At 42.8% G+C, this 21,327-nt stretch overlaps 1 protein-coding gene across 8 annotated transcripts in view; it reads left to right on the forward strand.

Annotated features, from left to right (window-relative positions):
• Positions 1-21,327, forward strand: part of CADPS (calcium dependent secretion activator) — a 466,596-nt gene that overhangs the window by 273,714 nt on the left and 171,555 nt on the right. For all 8 annotated transcript variants that reach the window (XM_078076428.1, XM_078076421.1, XM_078076426.1 and 5 more), the window contains exons 7-8: positions 7,043-7,154; positions 14,433-14,572. In XM_078076428.1, coding sequence (XP_077932554.1) covers positions 7,043-7,154; positions 14,433-14,572 — 252 coding nt within the window. The remainder of the gene's footprint in view (positions 1-7,042; positions 7,155-14,432; positions 14,573-21,327) is intronic.

Raw genomic sequence — 21,327 nt, forward strand, 5'->3', positions numbered from 1 at the left:
ACTAATGACATCATCCCCCAAGACCAACCTGCACAAAATCCAATTCTCCAAGGGTCCTTATTTGCCTAAAGCGGATGTGTTGTCTTGGCTTATTCACATATGCATTTGTAAATATCACTCTGTTGTCAAAGGTTTGCGGTGGATGTTTACTGTCATTTTGGGAGGTATATTCCCTTTGTGGCAAATGTTGTTTTTTGTTCATGGGGGGAGGGGGGTGGAGGAAATTCTAATGAAAATTACTGTGTGTATTTGATTAGCAACATTTGTTGATAACATATGGTCTGAGGAGGCTTCCGCAAATAAGAGGCTTTAAATAGTAAACAGAGATGTGACTGTGATGAAGCAGATGCTCTCCAAACACACAGTAGAAGGTTGCTTTGCGGTGGATTTCTCCTTCCCTCCACCCAAGCATATTCCTCTCCCTTATTTTCCTCCCCGGATCAAAGTGCTCACTTTCAAAGCAGTGGCACTGTGGGATGGGTTTGGAGAAATAATGTGCTGTGACTTTAAAAAATCATCTCCACCCCCCCAAAATATGAATTATCTGCTACTTATGTTTACTATTTGATATTAATAATGATGTAGTGTGACTAAATGAGTCAGCCAGCTCAAGTGGATCTGGAAGCAGCATTTGGGCACCACGTGTCTGAAATGCTATGATACACAATCCCCAATTTTCCAATACACCGAGAGTGCTGGAGAGGGCTCCATGAAGAATTTAGAGCAGCAAATCGAATCACCATGGGCTGAGCTGTCCTTGTAAGTGCATGTTTACAGTTTATCTTCATGGATCTGCTCCAGTGAGCATACTTCCTTCTGATCTGCTAATGAAAATAAAAGTATTCCCATTAGATTGAACCAGCGATTTCACTTTGTCTATCAGCGGTCAGCATGCTCTTTCTATAACAGACCAGAAAGTAAATAATTTAGGCTTGTTGGCCAGATGGTCTCTGTCGTAACTACTCTGCTCTGCCTTTGAAGTGCAAAAGCAGCATGGGCGGTATGTAAAGGGGTGAACATAGCTGTGTCCTAATAAAACTTTATTGATGGGCATTAAAATTTGAATTTCATGTAATTTTCTTGTGCCACAAAACATTCTTCTTTTGATTATTTTCAGTCATTTAAAAATGGAAAAACCATTCCTAGCTCATCAGCCATACGTAAGCAGGTATTTGATCAGACTTGGCCCATGGGACATAGTTTACCAACCCCTGGTTTATAATCCTACAGTGAAAGACATAACTTTTTAGTGTTTTCCATGTGCTGGGTATTGAGTTGAACAGTGTATATACAATAGCTTATCTCCTATTTATTCGTCCATCAATCCTCTGGGGTCAGTATTATCCTTATCCCCAGTTAAAGATGTGAAAGTCAAGGCTCAAACTCACTCTAATAAGTGTTATCATTTCTGCATCTGACATCTCTCCAGGTAAAACACAATATCCCTAAGTACTGATGTCTCTTTCACCTTTTGGATCCACAGCAGCTCCTAACACAGTGACTTGCACATGGTGGGACATGCAGGAAGTATTTTCTAAATGAAGAAAGAAATGAAGGGCTAATTAGAGATACGATCCCTAGAGCAGTAGAAGTCAGTTTCACGCAGTGCCACAGAGAGCTGGACTGTTCCTATATTTATTCCCCACCCTCTTGTAAAATGTACTTGGTTTGGAATGGACTCACATGTGTCAATACACGTTGCTTTATATTTGGAGGTGCCACTCTGAGTGATTGCATTTCTAGAGTCTATGTTTATGTGCTGATGGCTGGAAAGACCAGAAGTGACGATAATAGTCCATTTTATAACTTGGTGGCACTTTCCAGCATTATACCATTGACATTCACATTGCTGCCAGCCCTTGGCCTCATGAGTTAACCGTCCTTGGTATGCTGGGTCTCCACTGCATGCTGCCAGCCTCAGTGTGCACTGCAGAGAGTTGCTGTGCTCCTAAAAATCGTCTTATCTCTAAGGATATAAAGGTCTCAGTTTTGCTCAAAGGAGGCCGTCATACCCTTGGCTATCCCAAATGTCACATCTCCCCATAATTCCCTGAATTTGGTGACATGATTATTCTGAATTTGTCACTTCTTCCTAGTCATTAAATAAGTATTTGTTGTGTGCCAGGTCCTGTGCTTGGTGCAGATTAATTAAATATAATAAGTTATGCCATGCTCCCTGCTCCCAAGGTGTACATTGTCTAGAGAGAGAGCCAGATACACACACAGATAATTGTCAGACTACACTATGATACAGTGTTATGTGTTACTGAGAGGCAGTGAAGCTCTATGGTTTCATGCATGGGCTCTGCAGTCAAAAACCCTGGGTGTTTAAAGCATGGCTCTGTGATAGTCTGAAACCCTGGTCCAGTTACTTAACCTCCCCAAGTCCTAGTTTCTCCATTTATAAAATGGGGATAATAATAGAATATACCTCATAAGAGCAGTCAGAAGGATTAAACGAGATAATCCATGAAAAGCACTCAGCCCAGGATGGCAAAATTTAAGCACTTGCTAATTGGTGACTATTTTTAGCTTTTCTGTGAGCTAGCTCTATGTTGTGATTATAGTGGCAGATATGATGAGGTCACAAAAGAGGGAGACCTCACCCACTTTATCTACCTGCGTTCAGAGAGAAGTTTGTTAACCTCTCCAACTGCTGCTTGCAATAAATATTATCAACCTCTGGTCTTCTCAAATCAAACTGCAATTGTATTTCAGTTCTGGGAAACTTTTAAGAAGAGGTATCCACCTTAATAACCACAGTCTCAGTGCACAGCAAAGCAAAAGAAATGAGCAGAGAAGAATGCAACATTGAGAAATAGATTCATTGAATGATGTGTGGCCCCACCAAAAGGCCAAGGCTTGGCAAAAGTACAGTTACAAACGTAACTGATTTAACTGGATCAAGACACAGAGCAGTGAGTTGGTGGAACGTGAAAGGAAGGCCATATGGTGCCATGGTTGAGTTTGGGTCATGAAATCAGACTGCCATTTGCTCCCTGTGTGTGATCCTGGACACATTATAGCCTGTCTGAGTCTGAGTGTCTTGTCTGTAACTGTGGGAGTAACCATTATAAGCTTTTCACAGGATGGGCAAGAGGATGTAAAAAAATGAAATGCATGTATGTCTGAGTAACACTTTTGAGGGAGGAATTTGTGCCTAGCACATAGTAATCTCTGAATAAATATTAGCTGTTTGTTGTAAAGATAGTCAGGTCTCTCTGTGGCTGGAAAAAGACAGAGTGGACATTTCCATGACTTTTTTTTTTTCAAGGGGGAAAGGGACAGGAAACAGTACTTATAATTAAATCTCCCTGGGTCTTCTACGAATAGGAAGCATCTACAAAAAGAAGTCAGGAGTCGTTCTTTTACAAAGTCCAAGGACTACAGTGAAGGGTGAAGTTTCATGTCAACACCAGTGACAGCCAATTTCCACTGCATCGCCCATCCTCAGTCCCAGCTAAACAGACTGGGTGTCATTGAACCCAGATCCTTATTTGTGAGCTTATGACTCATGCAACTACACAGGCCCTACACTCAGACCTCTGTTTGGTTTAATGCTCTGCATTGCCATCTTGAAATTCTTAATTATTTTACCCTTCACCCTGTTTGTTAAGTGAAGTTTGATGGAACAATGGAGCATGCATTTGAGCAGAACTACTCTGAAAAAGAGAAAGACTCTATATTTCAGTACCATTAGTAGCACTTTCTCCTGCTTTTTGAAGAAGAAGCCCCACATTTTCATTTTGCACAGGCCTTGAAATGACATAGCCCAACCTGATTAGACTGGAGACTTTTCTCTTTTTGCCTGCTTCACTGGGCCAGCCTGCCATTTTGAAATCTGATGGATAAATTGGGATTCAGCAGTGACCTAAAAACTTGAGGTGAGCCAAGGGTCATGGTGGGAAGCCAAAAGCACAGCTGCAAATCTGGGGGAAAGGAAAAGCCACTCAGTGTCCAAATGGACTGGGTCGTCAGGGCAGCCTCCAGTGGCTTGAATTGCATCCAACTGACAGGGTGGAGGGCTCACTCTGCCCTACAGTCTGAGTCACGTTGAATGCCTGATGAGCTGAGCATCCTTGGGTAGCAGCAAACCAGTTCCAACAACAGTATCATAGAGATACAGTGTGGGGGGCCCCGGGGGGCACTGAAATCAAGGCCTCTTTGTGGCTTGGTGTTAATGCATCTCATTCCAGAACTCTTTTGATTTCTAGAAGGAATCTTCCTCATCTCCATGACCAATCATGATAAATGCCCAAAGAGATTAATAGCACAATTCATCACAAAGAATAAATGAATGATCATGGTTTTTGCCAATATTGCTAATTATTAATAATGCTTGTTATTGATAATTATGACAGTATTAGCAGGGAAAGCTGTAACATGGGAATTAAGGGATTTGGGTTCTAACCAGCTTAGTCAAAATTCACTGGAGTAAAATGGACAAGATCTTGAGTTTCTTCTCAGTTTTCTTATCTGTGACATGGGGATGATAACTATTTTACTACCTACACTGTGTAGTAGGAAGGCAATGTCATAGATTCTTAATACGTGTTGAATGGATAACACAAAATAGAAGTGATCATCACAGTTACTAGAATATATCTTACATATCCTTATTTTGGGGAGAGAAGGTAGCCAAATTTTATTGGGTTCTCATGCTCTTTCAAGCCTGTTACTATTTACTTTTTATTTTTTATCCTTTTATTTATTTATCTTTATCTTATTTTTATTTATCTTTATTATGTCACTACTCTGAAATGAGGCCATTTTAGAGCTGAGCACACTGAGGTACAGGGACATTAATTACTTGCCCCAAGTCCTACCGTTCATAAGTGACTAACCAGGATTTGAAGTAAAGGTGTCTGATTCAAAACCCTATACTTTGTCATGTTGCTTTTGCTAGTAAATTGATTCCCTGTTTAGGAGCTTTCTGCAGTAGCTGGTGACCAAAATTAGGAGCTTCTATCTGTACATCTAACATTGTGCTGTTGTGTTTGGAACCTGTTGCTTCTTGTTCTGTCTTTTTGCATATCTTCTCCCTTTCTCAGTCATAACTATTGGGTTTTCCTCAATGACTTTTTATCCCTTGGCTTCCAATCTGGGGTCTTCCTTACCTCCACTTTTCTGGTGCTATCTTGTCAACTTTCTCTAGATTCCTCATGTCTTTGAGTTTAGTCAACAGGATTTATTTGAGCGCAACATGGAGACTAGAAGTCATTTCTATCATTCACAGAAGTAGAAATACAACCAACAAGCAGAGTAATACATTCAAGCCTGCTATTAGTCAAAGAAATGCCCATGAAAACACCAAAGACAAAGTAAGCCAGAAGAAAAAGTGAATAGGGGCATCCCTTGAAGGCAAGAAGCACTGTGATTCACGCTCATTCCCAGATGCTGGGACGATGGTTGCCACCTTTGTGGAAAGTATTTTGGGAATCGGTATCCCAAGACTTTGTTCATTGATGAGCAGAATTCCTGCAGCATTTTAAGAGCAGTATGATGTTTATTGATATTTCCCAAGGAAATAATCAAAGATGAAGTTTAAAAAGTCATGTCCAGCCCCATCTCAATAATAGAACAATGGTTAAATAAATTACGATGTACCTATAAGGAATTATATTATAGGGTCATTAAAAATAATATTAAAATGTATATTTTACAGTATGGATGTTGGCCATCATATAAGGCTAAATAAAAAAAAAACCTCTATACAAAATTATATCTATTCCTGTTTCCTAGTTCTGTAAAAGAATGTATATTTGGCATCACTTATTTATTCACCAAATATTTCTTAAGTGTCTTCTATGTGCTAAGCACTATGCTAAGTATGCAACATAAGCAAAAAATATCCAATCAGAGGATTCAGCTATTGAATAATCACACAGAAATAAGTAATTACAAATCCAGTGATTGCTAGGACAGAAAATTAAACAGTATGTTCCAGAGAATTTAACACCAGACCACATTTAGACTGGGAGACCAGGGATGGGAAAGTGTTATTGAAGCTGAGCTCTGAAGAGGTAGCCAGGTGGGGAGAAGCATTGCCAACAGAGGGAAGCATGCATGCAGGGGCCCTGAGGTGGCATAGTTAGGAGCAGGCGAGTGGGAGACTACACGCAGTGGGTCTGGATTGCACCCTGGGGGCTCAGTGCAATCCAGTGGACACTTCTGGAAGATCGCACTGACTGTAGGTATAGAACGGATGGTAGGGCTCTGTGATAACAATGATGAGTAGAGGAAAAGGCCCCGTCTGAGGGACCCATCGGCGGCTCATGTCCACCCCGGCTAGCACCCCACCCGGAAGCTGGTTAAGCCAGGCTCTGCTCTGAGGAGATCTAAGACTCAGATTTCCACAGACAAGTAGGAAAGGGCATTTCCCACTTCTCCTCCTTCTACCTTCCACTCCTTTGAGCTCCATCCATTACTCTATTCAACTCATCTTTGAATGCCAGAGGAAATGGGGCCCCCCGCCTCCCCAAAATGACTGCCGTATTTTAAAACGCATTTTATTTTTTGTTTTGTTTTTTTTATTATTATGTTATGTTAATCACCATACATTACATCATTAGTTTTTGATGTAGTGTTCCATGATTCATTGTAAAACGCATTTTAAAGTTGGATGTTGGCTCTGACCAAATGAAGCCCTATCTCAAAATCTAGAACTGCAGTTTCCAAGAACTAGGGATTCAAAGGATACAAGGAAATATTCGTGGCGACCCTGAAGTAGTTTGTAAGGATAGCAAATGCACGGGGAAGAGTTCTCGACAACTCGATTCCATGCTAATTCCAAGTGATTCCTGGTAGTGCTCTGTGAAGACCCGTGGCAACTTTCTGAGCATCTGTCTTGCATTTGCCTAACAAGTTAATTAACACTTTTTGTCACTCCGGCAGCTTTGGAGGGGAGGCAAGGGGAGGGGGATGTGACAGCCAATGCTGCCTTGGGTTAACCCTGCATTCCCCCTACTCGGGAGGAAGGCAGCTGCATTTAGCATTGTCAAGGCAGAGGGCTCCGCACTGACCTTTCTGATTCTGTCCGCAGCTGGGGCACCCAGGGTGACTTCTCGACGACCCACGCACTGCCAGCTGTGAAGGTGAAACTGTTCACAGAGAGCACAGGGGTCCTGGCCTTGGAGGACAAGGAGCTCGGACGGGTAAGTACTGCCCATCACAAGGAGCTCCAGAGAGCTGTGTCCCCAGGTCCCAAGAGGCAGCATTGACAAGTACTGAGAGGTCCAGCTTCGGGTTTGAATCCACAGGCTCTACTCTCCATTGACTGTGTGACCTTGGGCAAGTCCCTCAACCTCTCCACCCTCCATTTCTCCTCTTAAATCTGGGCTACCAGTAGTGCACCCTGCAGAAGACACAGCAGGGGTTCTCTACACCCTCAGACCCAGACACCCTTTAGAGCAAAGAGTTGCAATGCCCTTCCCATCCTGCAGTGAAATTCTTGGAATAATTTAACAAGCAGGCCCACCTAACAATTTAAAAATCAGTACAATGACATAATATGAAGAAGAAATAAAAGGGAATTAATTAATAATAAAATAACTTCAAAATGTAAAGATTCAGGCACAACTGCACTAGAAGACCTAAAGAAGGAACGCTGTCCTTGTTCTGACATAGGGAACCACTCTGAAGGTCATGGCGACAAAACCCGCCATGGAAGGGAGAAGCTCCGAAGCTTAAATGTCAGTAAACTGATTTCTTCAAACCACCCACAAGTCTTGGTAACACAGTTTCCTCAATTTCCCTGGAAAAGTGCCAAAAATGCTTCGAGTGTATATTGTTCCAAATTACAAAAATTCAATGTAGTGAAGTTTAAAGATCTAATTGGCTTATTAAATGATTCATGAATCAGGCAGGATCCCATCTGCAAGTAGAGGGGGCCCCAAGAAGATGTATGAAAACCAAGGTTTCTGCAGAAGGATGAGGGGGAAGAAATTACCAGCAAAAGAAAAGGATTGTTTTAGGTAAGGTGGCTTTCCTTTAGGGGGAAAAGTGAGGGGTCTTATCACACAGATGACCCCATCTCTCTTTGGGGAATGGAGAGGGCCCAAGTAGCAGACTCACCAGCCCTGACCGAAAACTTCCTGACTGACCCATTAAGACTACATTTCGGGGGGAGGTTGAAACTGCAGTTAGATTATGTCCTGAGCACCGGTTTGGGAACAAGTAACACCATTTGATGCCTGTGGTTTTCTTTTTAACAATATGTAAAGAAGATTTAAGATCTAGACTCAGTTCATTATAAACAGGCTTTTCCACTTCCATTCCCACCCGGTGGGAATATTCAGAAGTCGGGTGAGATGCAGGACGATTCCTCACTGGGGAGGAACATCTCATTCACTGCATGACGTGTAGTATCCCTGGGCCCCAGCCATTCAATACCAACAGAGCCCAGCACCATTATTTTGTTGACCAAAATTGTCCCCCAAATTTCTGAAGTATCCCAAAGTGTGGTACCAGTCCCTTTGAGTACCACTGAGGTAATAAAGACATTTCTTTTTACTTCTCAGCCATTGACTCTGCACCAGGCAGCCCATCTCTTCAGAATGTAACTTAGATTTACTGGCTTCAAATGCTTCCATCACTCCACAGTGCTTACAATAAAACTGGAACTCGGTAGCACAGCCTACAAGGATGCATATGATCTGGTGTCTGCCCACCTCCTCGGCCTCTTTTGTTGCTACCTTTCCCCTCATCCACTATGCGTCAGTATCGGGGCCAAATCTTAGTCCACCGAATAAACCACTCCTTCCTGCATTGGAGGGCTTTCTCCCTGCCTGGAGCGGTCCCCACTACCCAGCTCTTCAAAAGGCTGCCTCCTTCCTTACATACATGCCACCTCCTCAGAGATCCCTTTCCTGACTGCCCATCTTCCTTCATTCACTACCCCAGCCACCCGTCCACTAAACTTGATCACCAATGAGAGAAAGAAGGAAGAATTTACAAAAATTTTGGCTTCTGTCTCCCACACTGGACTACGAAAACCCCATGGGCATAGAACCCTAAACTATTCTGTTCACTACCCTATACCCCGACCCCAGCACAGAGACTCCCAATACATTTCATTCCATACTGGTTGATTGCGTAATCCCTTCCGAAAGCTGTCTGACCTCAGCCAAACGTTCAGCCTCTCTAAGCCCCTGGTATGTCATCAGTGGAATAATGTGAGAACACCTGGAGACAAGTGCATAGGCACACAGCCCTAACAAGGCCAGCAAGAACACAGTAAGCAGGCTTTCTTTTTTCGTCCTCTTGTGCCCACTTAATCTGGCTTTCATCTATAGAGCTGACCCGGAATCATATTACTAGGATGTAGACCAGGATATTAGTGTTAGAAGAGGCGAGTCCAGGAATGCTCAGCCTGAGTCCACAGAAGGTTCCATGGAATCCAGGAACCCCTTGAAATGGTTTGCAAATTGTTGAGGTGGGGAGGGGCATATGTGCATTTTTCTGGACTCACGAGTCCAAAGCATTCACCAACTTCTCAAAGCTGTTTCCACTCAGGAAAGTTAAGCCCTCTGGGCTAGTCAAACCTTTTTATTTTATAAATGAGAAAACAGATTCCCATGGAAGGCAGGAAGCTCCCCCAGAGCCACCCAGTGAGGGTGGTGCCCAGGCGCTGTACGTGTGCCCGTCCCTGAGGATGCTGTGTAGCCCCCTCCCTGATGCTCCATGATAACCCTAATTAGTTATTACTCATCCTGCCCAGATGAGTGCACTGGGGCCCAGAGGAGGCAAGTAACGTGCAGGAATGATGTTGACTCATCTCCAGGACCATTTCCACTGTACCACTTTGTCCCTATGCAGAAATAAAACCCTCAGCTCTGCTGCTGTGGTGAAGGCCACGGGCTTGCCACAGCCCCATACAGTTATTCATTTCTTAAGAACTCATTCTCTCCTCCAGCCCCATTACCTATTTCCCCAGATAAGAATTTACTCTTCCGGGGGGAAATCGGAGGGGGAGACGAATCATGAGAGACGATGGACTCTGAAAAACAAACTGAGGGTTCTAGAAGGGAGGGGAGTGGGAGGATGGGTTAGCCTGGTGATGGGTATTAAAGAGGGCATGTTCTGCATGGAGCACTGGGTGTTATGCACAAACAATGGATCATGGAGCACTACATCAAAAACTAATGATGTAATGTATGGCAATTAACATAACAATAAAAAATTTAAAAAAAAAAGAATTTACTCTTCCTACCAAAGAAACTTTCCACCAGTTGCCGTGAAACCTGCCTGTGTGGTCCACATGCCCGCTGGGCCGCCCTCTGCTGGCGGCCCCTCCGCACGCTGCTGCTGGTGAGGACTGCTTTCTGTTTTAAAGTGAAGCAATTTCTTGTACCCCTGAGGGAGTATTTCTATGCTCTAATTGTTCCCAAGCTTAGCAGGACACAGCCACATTTAAAATCCCAGTGCTACATTCATTCATTCAACAATATCTAGTTTGTTCTATATTCATTATGCTTCATTTTAATCAACTTTTTAATTGAAAAAATAATTCATGTGCTGCAAAAAAAAATTTTTAATGGGTATTAGTGAAAATGAATGATTCTTCCCACCTTGCCCTAGTATCTTTTACAGAGAAAAACCTTGTTTTCAGTTTATTGTGTATTCTTCACCCAGTATTCTACGCATGTACAAGCATATGTATATACATCCCACGAAAGAAAGAAAGAAAGAAAGAAAGAAAGAAAGAAAGAAAGAAAGAAAGAAAGAAAGAAAGAAAGAAAGAAAAAGAAAGTGCACAGCTGGAAGTTACTGTATAGATACTGCTTTGCACTTTGCTTGAAGTATCAGTATATTTGGAGATTAGTCCATGTCAGCCCATGCTGACATGCTTCCTGTTTTCATAGCTGTGTAATATTCCATGTATAGATGGATCATAATATATTTAGATTGTTTCCAGTCTTTGGCTGCATAAGCAATGCTTCAGTGAATAGCCTTGAATTTATTTCTTTGCACATGTGTGTGTGTGTATGTGTAGGATAGTTTTCAAAAAAACGTTTTGCTGAATGAAAATTGAATTTTGACACATACTACCAAATTGTCCCTTGAAGAGTATACACCAATTGATATTTCCACAAAAGGCATAAGTGACTGTTTCTCTACATGCTTACCAATACTGTAATATTATCAAACTTCTATTCATGGGATAGGATTGTGAGCCCATGGTGTCCCATCATTTGTGGCATGCACAGAGCAAACAGAAATAATGACAGGCAAAAAGCTCTGACTTCAAAAAACTTAAGGGATATAGACATAAAAACGGAATTATAGTGCTATGTGGTAAGTGGTCTCTAGAGAAAGAACACCTGGGAGCACATAGCAAGCAGATGTAACCCAGTCTGAGCGTCAGGGATGCCTTCCCCGGGTCTGAGGTGGATGCAGAGGTAGGGAAGGATATATAGGCTAAGGCTTGGAGAGGATCAGGCAGGTAAAGCCTCAGGATAAAGCAGCCCCCCAGAAGGACCTGCCTATGTGCCCAGGTAACGAAGAGAAGCTGGGGCTGGCTGGCATGCAGTTCACTGCACAGAGTGGGTTGTGTTCCCACATCAGCATCACCACATCAAAGCACAGCATGCATGGGCCTCGGCTGAGATGACAAAGTGCTTGATTAGCAGCCTGGAATGTCCAGATGAGGTGTCTGGACTGCTTAGGGCTCATGTGCACCCAGGAGGACCCTAATAATTCAGCAGGGCTGACACATACAAAGGAGTCGTCAACCCGTCAGGCACATGGCAGGGTGGAGATGAAGATGGAGGAGAACTGCAGTGACCTCATCTCTCCATCTACCCCGGAGAGGAAGTCTCCCTGGGGAGCCACCATGTGGAAGAAGAAGTCTTTGTGGAGGGGCCAGTAATGAGCTGTGGTCATTTGTGTCAGCGAATGGACACCATATTGCCAGTGGGAAACACGCCCAGAATCCATATGGTGGAAGGCCTGTTAACGAGCTCCGGGTGCCCAGAGCACTGCTCCTGCTTTGATTTTGCCAAATGGGCAGGAGCAGAAGGAGGCTCAGGGCCTTGCCTGCTGCTGTTCTGGCCCTGGCTGGGCTTTCTCTTACCAGTCCCTCCTCCTCACTGGTTCCCAGCACATCACCCCCCCTCACCCCTCAGGCCAAACTAGCTCAGGAGAGGGTCAGCTTCCCTGGGATCAGCAGCGCCCTTCTCTTCATCTCCCCAAAGCTGGGGTCTCAGGAAATGGAACACCATATAGAGTGACATATAGGGACAGGCATTCTCTTGAGGGGAGGGAAGGGTCTCTGTTGCCCAGCGGCACCCTGACTTACTTGCCTCCAGCATCCTACAACATACTACACTTTGCTGGTACCAGTTATGTCAGTTGATCCGTTTGATGATAGAATTTTAATGAAATTAACCCTCACAGAATGAATAAATGGCCTGCAAAGATTACTACAAAAGTGCTATAATCTCAGGATGATACTAGTATTGCAAGCCTGGCAAACAGCGCAAAAATGGTGGAGCTGACACCCGTCCTGCTAAGCAGGCGTGCTGTCATCTGCATCGTGAGATAAAATCACTGCCAAAGTAATCAGATAGGATAGATGTCAGTCAAGAGATTCTGAAATGATTTACAAGACTACTTGAGCTACAGATTTACTTCCAGTATCATGAACAGTGAGCCTTGCCCTAAATATATAGGGTACCTTAAAATATGGCTAATAATAGTATAAAGCCGCCACAATTAGCAAGATACTTAAAAATACAGCTTTTTATCTTTAGCTCATCTTTAAGACTTCTTTATTTGTGTATATGTTATGCTACATGTAACAATGTAATATATTAATACAAAGTAAGTGTATATAATATAAATATATAAAATATAAATATAATGATATATATTTATATAACTTATATATAAATAATGATATTTTATATATTTGTATATTGATGGTCATATATTTTTATATCGATAGCAGTATATTTACAGAAATTGGGCTATTGGCTCAACATATTTTACCGGCATAGGGCATGATCAAAAAATCTTTGGCAGCCTCCAGTCTAAAAAATCAGGCCTCCTATTTCAATCATGCCATAAGACATTGAGAAGACTCAAATTTTGCATTTAGCAAAAATGATCTATTTTCTTTCATCAGAGAGAGGGAATTCAGGCCTGGAATGAGAAGGGGTGAAAAATCAGCACAAACAAGACCCATCAGAGGGGGCCGATTTTGTGTTTCCACCCAGCTCTCCCACTCTTCCTGAGCTCTCATTGCGCCACCTCGCGGGAAGCCATCAGCTCCCACCCTCCCTACGAGCCAGGCTTACAGGCGGACGGTGAGGCTGACAGCATCTGGAAGGCCGGGTGTCTGCCTCTGAGACTCTAAGCCCCTCCCGTCCCCCTGCAGAGGTGCAAGCAGCCCAGGAGAGAGGCTGCCTTCCCCTGCACCTAGAGAAAATAGATGCTGTGAAAACAGAGCCAAAGCCCACGTGCAACAAAGCAGGGCACGCTGCCACCACAAAAGCAAATCTTAGCAAGCCCAGCTTTCGTTGTGCCTATATTTAGTGCCTGTTCCCTCAGCTTAGGGGATTTTCCAGATAGTTCACTCCTGTCTGAGTGCATGTTCCTCGGATCCCATGTGGCTCCTGAGAACTCGGGTGGCAAAATGAAGAAGGGGATGTGCTGAGTTATCCATAAATCTTTGCCTCTCTTCCAGCCCTGGAGGCAGTGAGAACCAAGCAGGAGACCCACATTGAGAGTAGCATATCTGAAGCATAGAGTGAAAGACACTTTCAAAGAGCCCATCCTTCCTGCTGTGTGTGCTTCCTTTCAAGCCAAGACAGAGCTGGGTGTTTTGTGACAGAGATGTCAAGTCCTGGTGAAATGGTGTGCAAATGTGTGAGTGTCAGCAAGACCCTTCCCTTCCGTAGGTCTCACATAAAGTCCCTTCCATTTTACCCTGCGGGCTTTGAGGGATGTCTCCTCCTGAAACAGGAGAAGGAATCCTGAGGAGTAGAAAGATGAGCGGACGAGAGGTGCCCTAATGTGTAAGGATATTTCTTCCTTTCATACATCTATCTTCTTACAGGGAGAGAATCGTATGTGAACATTGTCTGTTCTGGGTTGCGTTAGGACTTCTGAATTTTAGGAAAATGCAAAAGCAGAATCACAGAAACCATGATCCTGACTTTTGCTGAATTAGCCAGGGGAGAGAGAAGAGAGCAAGAGAACACCATTTCTGTCCTCGAGCTGGTCTGCTTGGCACGAGGCAACCACAGTTGGTAGTCAGAGCCTTGGATTGGAGTCCAGCGGCCAGGCTTTGCTTTATTTAAATGCCTGCCAGCTATGGGAGCTGGACAAGACACTCAGCTTCTCAGCAGCAAAGTTTCTCATTGATTAAAAACATGCCCATGACCGGGTTTCCATTTTCTGGCTAAGATGGTTGTCCTTTTTCCCTACAGGTTATTCTCCATCCCACCCCAAACAGCCCCAAACAGTCAGAGTGGCACAAAATGACAGTCTCCAAAAACTGCCCCGATCAAGACCTCAAAATCAAACTTGCAGTCCGAATGGATAAGCCTCAGAACATGAAGCATTCTGGGTAAGTGTTTCTTCTCCGAGTGGGAGTTTTAGAGAGATCTCCATCCATATTTTCTAAAATAATTTCTAAAAAGAAAAACTGATCTTCAGAGAAGTACATGGAAGGAAATATAAAGGATTCACGAGAGATTACTATAAGCTTCCTCAATTCTTATGATTACTGTATGTGCATTTGTGCTGTCAAGATAGAATAATTTCCTTCTTTTCTAATAGGATTTCTAGTACAATTCAAAATGTTCCCAGAAGCATGCTGGGTGGTTCCAGTTTAGGAGGTTTTTTTGGCTTTATGTACCTTTTCAGTGGCATCTAGATCTTTCAGACTATATGAATCATCCAATTTCACCTTCATGAACAGCCACATCCAAGAGACGTGAGCAGGTACTATAGGTGACATTCAAACGTTCAATTCACATTGAATCAGTGTTAGTGTTTAGTGTAGTCTTTAAATAAATGACCAAAACATAGAAAATTTATGATCACCTTCAGTTTCTTAAGGTTGAGAGACATGAGCAATTAAGTGATTTCAAGTAGCATAAAATAAGTAAAATAAGTTTTATTTCACAGATCAATGATTTTTACAGAAATTGTTTATTGACAACTGGGTATATGCCATGGTCTATTAAACTGCTTGGACCCCACTATCTCAGTAAATGTGAATGTGTCACTTAGAGAGAAGTTGGGCCATATAACTCTGAATGGGGCGGATATCTAACCAGTGGAAGGGAATGGATTGTTTTTCAGGGATTCTGCAGGTACCGATTGCCATTCTGCTTAACCCTTCTGGTCAGTAAATACGTCTCAATTCTCTTGGGGTGTGTGCATTTATGAGATGGTTTAAAATGATAAAATTGACATGAAAACTGAGAATTGGTTATGTGCTCGAGGCTTGGGGAATGCAAAAACCCAACACCAGGGACTAGCCACTGATTAAGACAGATTTAAATAGAGACTTTAAACAGGTCCAGGAGGGAGCAGTCAGGACAGGAAGTACACGCCCCAGCAAATGAGCAGACCACAGCAACATGTGGCTGGGGAAAAAGAACAGCATTCCAGCTTTGGTGCCTTGGAGTTGTAGGAAACATGGAACACTCAAGGTTCTAGAGAAAGATAGATACCTCCCAGTCAGGGCACTGGAGGCCTTAGGCATGGGGAACTCCAGAAAAGAAAAGGTCTCCCAACAAGCTGGAAGGCCAGTACTGAACCTGAGCTATGGCATGGACTTAGAGAATTTGCATGGCATTATCTTGAAGCCAAACTGTTCCCAGAGCCTGAGATGTGATTATGCCAAAACTCTTCTGCCTGTGGCCATGGGAAGGCCATGGGAGAGTGAGCTAGACCCTTGCTACACATGTAGTCTTTTTTCAACCATTCGTGATGAAGGGCAGCCAGCTTCTCTTCAATCAGGTTAGCATCTCACGAAGATATCTCATGAAATGTTTTTCAGGGATTCTGCAGGTACTGATTGCTATTCTGCTTAACCCTGTAAAAGTACAGCTTTTCCTCTTTGTTATCATACTCCTGGCATATATTCCAAAAATGTTAAGTGGAATTTCTCCCCCGTATTTCTTCCCCCTTGATGTAAACATTCCAGTTTCAGAACAATGGGTTTGAGAATTCTTTTAGGTCTCTATAGCACACAGGAAAAGATTCTGCATCTTTAGCAAAATATTGGCTCATAAATACTCAGTAACTATTTGCTAAAGGAACCAGAGTGTGAGTGGGCAGGATGGAAGGAGACAAGAGAGAGAGAAATGAGGAGGGTAGGACAGACCAAAGAGAGAGACCAAACAAAAATATGATTGAATGTGTCTGTCCTCAAAAGTTCAGTCTTTTTAAACTTCCTTCAAGGATCAGTAGCTGAACCCACTTTCTCAGCCCCTTTGAAGCACCAAACTAGGAGTTTTCCAAGTACTCCCGCATTCAATCCCCACAGCATACTTTACATGGGTATTAATTTTTCCATGGGACACATTCCCATTTCCCACATTCTCTTCATTTACTCTGTTGGAAACTGAACTGACTGATCTGAATTCACTGATTTTTCTGTTGATTCATTTGTAAAATTATTGAGACATTTCAGGCTACCTTGACCCTACAGATGACAGAAGAAATACGTAACTCCCTTCTGACAGCTTACATCGCTATTTCATATTACTAGCCTGCCATGTAAAAATCACCCCTCTGCCAGGAAATAACAAGGAAGGCCTAAGGGAGCCCTGAGAAGTAGCCAATAGCTTTCTTACTAACATTGTCAGACCCAATGTGGCCTAAATCAGGCATGCACAGCATTAGTTGTGCAAGGGGTGACTCAAGGAAAATAAAAATGTTTATTATGGACTACAATTTTTTTTCATTTAAAGTTAAAATAGCTTTATTGGGCCCTATTGTGTGGGGAAGAAGGAGAGAAATATCAAAATAGTGTTAGAGCTTAAAGAATAGTAGAGAGAAGGGAATTAAAATGCATGGCTGAGGTTATAAATTTTATCTTCTTTCATGTTTACCAAAACATAAAAGGAAAATCAGAATTACTGTGAATGAGTCCTTGTTGGCGGACTGTGGTTCCTTGAATGAACCACTGGGCCACTCAGAATAACTTTCCTTATTGAACAGAAAAATGTTATTGAGAAAGTCAACACTACTTTCTGGCCTTAAGACATTAGGATCTGGGCCTATTTGACAAGGAGCAAGTCCTCGGAGAGTAATTTTTCATATTTTACATCCGTATGGTGTTTTCAAGCTCAGCAAGTGTATTCACATGCACTTTCTCATTTTATCTCTGAAATAGCCTCACAGGGACTAGGTATCATTATCCTCCCATATTAATACATGGCCTCTCCCTTCACCCAGTTGCTCAGACCAAGAAGCTTGGGGTCATCTTGGACATTTCTCTTTTGCTTTTGCTCTTCATCTCATCCATCAGCAAATTCTGTTCACTGCACCTTCAAGATAAACCTAGAGTTCAGCCTCTCCTCATCACCACTGTATCACCATTTGGATCCAAGCTTCCATCCCTCTTCCCCTTCACGTGTGCCCTTACTCTGTAAGCAGCCCCCCTACTGCTGTCCTTGCTTCCCTGTAGTCTGTTTCCCACCATGAAGCAAGAGTAATTTTTTTAACACACAAGTTAGATCATGCCACTCCAATGCTGGAAAACCTCTAATGATCCCCCATCTCAGAGTATAACCCATTGTTGTTACCATGGCTATGAAGACTCCACTGCCTACCTGACCTTGATCACTCCTCCAGCCACATTGGCCTCCTTGTTCTTCCCCAAAGACTCCAAGTGCACCTGCACCTCAGGGCCCTTGTCCCCATTCTTCCCTCTGCCTTGGATGCCTCTTCTTCTCCACCCAGCTTTCTACATGGCTCACCTGATTTCTGCATGTCTCTGTACCATATCAGAATGCCTTCCTTTCCTAGCCCACGTGTGTCCTCTCTCTTTCTCTTACTCTGCTTTATTTTCAGGAGAGCACTTATCATCATCTCACACATCACATATCTCTTTATTTATTGGTTTGTCGTCTCTCTTCCCCCTTGGACTGTGAGTTCCTTGTCACCAGGGACATTTGTCTCCCTTGTTCAAAGTAGCTCTTACAGGGCCTGCCATGTAGTAAAAGTCTAATAAATTAACCTATTCGTTGTGTAAATGAATAAATGAATGAATGAATTCCACTTTACACATAGGGAAACAGATGTGGAGTGGTGAACAGACTTGCCCAAATGAGATTATACATTGGAGCTGGGTCTAGAATTGTGTTATTCTAACAAAGGACCCAAAACTTGAATGAAATACAGAGCTCCCGTGATTCCACTCTGGATTCAGTCAATGAACCACAGTACACCAACCCAGAGTAATTTACAGCAAATCTGATTTTCCTGTTATGCTTCAACGAAACTTGAAGGGGATACAGTTTATAAGTCTCAGCCATGCTTCTTAAAAATCCCCTCTCCTCTTCCATGTTCTTAGCTGTGCCACTACTCTAGACCTCTTGTTCTTCAAAGCTATCACACTTCTCTCTCCTCCCTGCAAATCTCCAAAACACCACTCGGATTGGCACAGACTCTCAAACAAGACTACTACTACTGACCTAATTGAATAGTTTTAGGATTCCATTTTCTCTCCCTTGTTGGCTTATTTTCTATAAATGTCAATTAGATTAAGTTGGTTGGTAGTATTGTTGAAATCATCCAAAAACTTAAGGACTTCCTAGCAATTATTGAGAGAGAAGTATCGTAATCTCTATCATTACAGATTTGTTTGTTTCTTCTTACAATTCTGTCCATGTTTGTCTCATTTATTTTGAAGCTCTATTCTTAGATGCATAAACATTTAAGGTTATTATGTCTTCTTGATGAATTGACCCCTTTATTATTATGAAATGTTCTTCTTTATCCCTAGTAATATTCTTTGCCCTGAAATTTACTTTGTGCGACAGTAATACAGCCACTCCAGCTTTTTAAATGGCAAATGTTAGCATGGTAAATCCCTTCCATCCTACTGTTTTTAACTTATGCCTTTAGAGTTAAAGTGCATTTCTTGTAGGTAGCATGGAATTAGCTCTAGCCTTTTAAATCCAATCTGAAGATCTCTGCCTTTGAATCGGGATATTTAGCCTATTTATATTTAATGTGATTATTGATATAGTTAGGTTTAAATTAAATTGCTATTTGTCACCTTGCTTTTTGTTTTCTGTTTGTTCCATCTGATCTTTGTTCTCTTTTCCTTTTTTTTTTTTTTGCCTTCTTTTAGACTAATTGAATACTTTTATGATTCTGTTTTATCTTCTTTTTTGTATTATTGTCTATAAGTGCCAACTAGGTCAATCACCTAAGATGTAGTCCTTGGCACTAACCACTTACCAGCTGTAGGCAAGTTGCTTAACCTCTGTGAATCTCATTTTGCTCAGCATAAAATGGAAGTCATGATAGTTTTGCCTCATAAGGTTGCTGTGAGAATTAAATGAGTTAATACATGTAAAGCATTTAGAACAGGGGCTGATACATGGTTAGGGCTACAGCTACATAAGAGTTGGTGGTGGAGACTATTGTTACCATTGTTTGCTTTCATTAATTTATTGTGCTTCTCCCCAGCCCATGCTTCTTTCCTGCTGGGCTGCTGCAAGAAGCCTGAGGCATCTGGAGTCTTAGCACCCTCCATGCTCTCATTCACTCTCGCAGGAGGGGAGGGTTGCCTCCCAGTGGGAATCTTGGTTTTGTCTCAGTGTGATTGCTCTTCTTAGAAGAAATTCACATGAAGAATTTCTAGCAGAAAAGAAAATGTTTTTAAAAGGTCCTGCCTCATTACCACTTGTGATGGGCTAGGTGCCATGGCAGCACAGGGACAAAGAGGAAAGCAAATGCAGGCCCCTCCTCCCTTAGGGCTGAACTTCATCTCCACCAAACCAGAATGGCACCAACTCCTCATTTTCTAGGCTTTTCGGTGACTTCTGGCTCCACAGCCCCCCAAGTTGAAACTTTAAACTATCCCCGGTTTCCATGTCCCTCTCAACCATCCTTACCCCTTTGTACGGTGTCCAGGGGCAAGTTGATTCTGGTAGACACCCTGAGGGGAGCACGTACTCTTCTCTCTGCACTAGGTACTCATCCATCCTGGGAGAAGACATACAATAAAAAATTTCCCCATGAATAGCTAGGGAGCACCCACCATGCGCACACCTCATGCCAAGCACAGAAGATACTTAATAAATAGAGCTGACTAATTCATTAACATTCACAAACATCAGATGAAGGAAGACCATCCCATTTTTTTTTTATACAAATGACAAGTTACAAGCATCACCATGGGTATTGCCCTGCCAAGGAGCCCAGGGCAGAGGGATGCTGAAGCCAGGGGGCCATGGGAGACCCAAGAGCATCTTTCTCTTCTCTGTTTAGTCCTTCATAGTTCACTCTGGGCTCTCATCTAACGAAAATGCCCCCAGCAAATGACAAGGATGTCAATGACCCACTGGCATAGGTTTTACAAAAATATTACAAGCAAGGATATGTTAGAATCACAAAGCAAAACGTGGCCTGGAGTTCCAAACCCAGACACGTGTACTTTGCTTTATTTCCCAGTAGATGTGCACCCCAAAGCCAAACCAAAGTTCAAATAAAGAATCCAAAGATGAATCCTTTGCGAAGTTGGTAGTTATGTGCTCTTTGTACTAGAACTACTATTTCTACCTCTGTTGCTGCTACTACTAAGGATAATGCCAAGCAACAATATGGCCTAATGTAACGAAGCACTTCCTGTGTGCCAGTCTGTGCTAAACCCTGGCCATGCATGCTCTCCGTCAGTCCTCACAACAAATTCACACACTATCCCCATTTCGCAGCTGAGGAAACTGAGGCACAAGACAGCCAAGCCAAAGGATGGCTGATGGCAGGGCCAAAATTCCCACATAGGTTTTTCCACCCTGAACCTAAGATATAACCACTAGGTTAAACTTCTACTCACAACACTAGAATGCTGATTTATCTATTTGTAAATCCAAATTTCCACAATCCTGATGGCCTGAAGAGAGAGTCGAAGGCCACTCATGCCCATGCAGATAGAGCTGTCTGTAGTGTGAGGAGCTGGAGGGGAAAGCCACCGGATGTCTGCAGGTACAGAGCTCCCATCTGCTCCAGGTACTTCTCATTCTGTCTACTGAGCGCATTTCAACCTCAGAGAACACAGAGCCGGAGCTGACTAGACAGAAATGATACAGTGCAGCCCTCAGTTTTTCTTGGTTTTGACACCTTCTGGTATGT

The sequence above is a fragment of the Halichoerus grypus genome, chromosome 1 (assembly GCF_964656455.1).
Source record: "Halichoerus grypus chromosome 1, mHalGry1.hap1.1, whole genome shotgun sequence".
NCBI lineage: Eukaryota > Metazoa > Chordata > Mammalia > Carnivora > Phocidae > Halichoerus > Halichoerus grypus.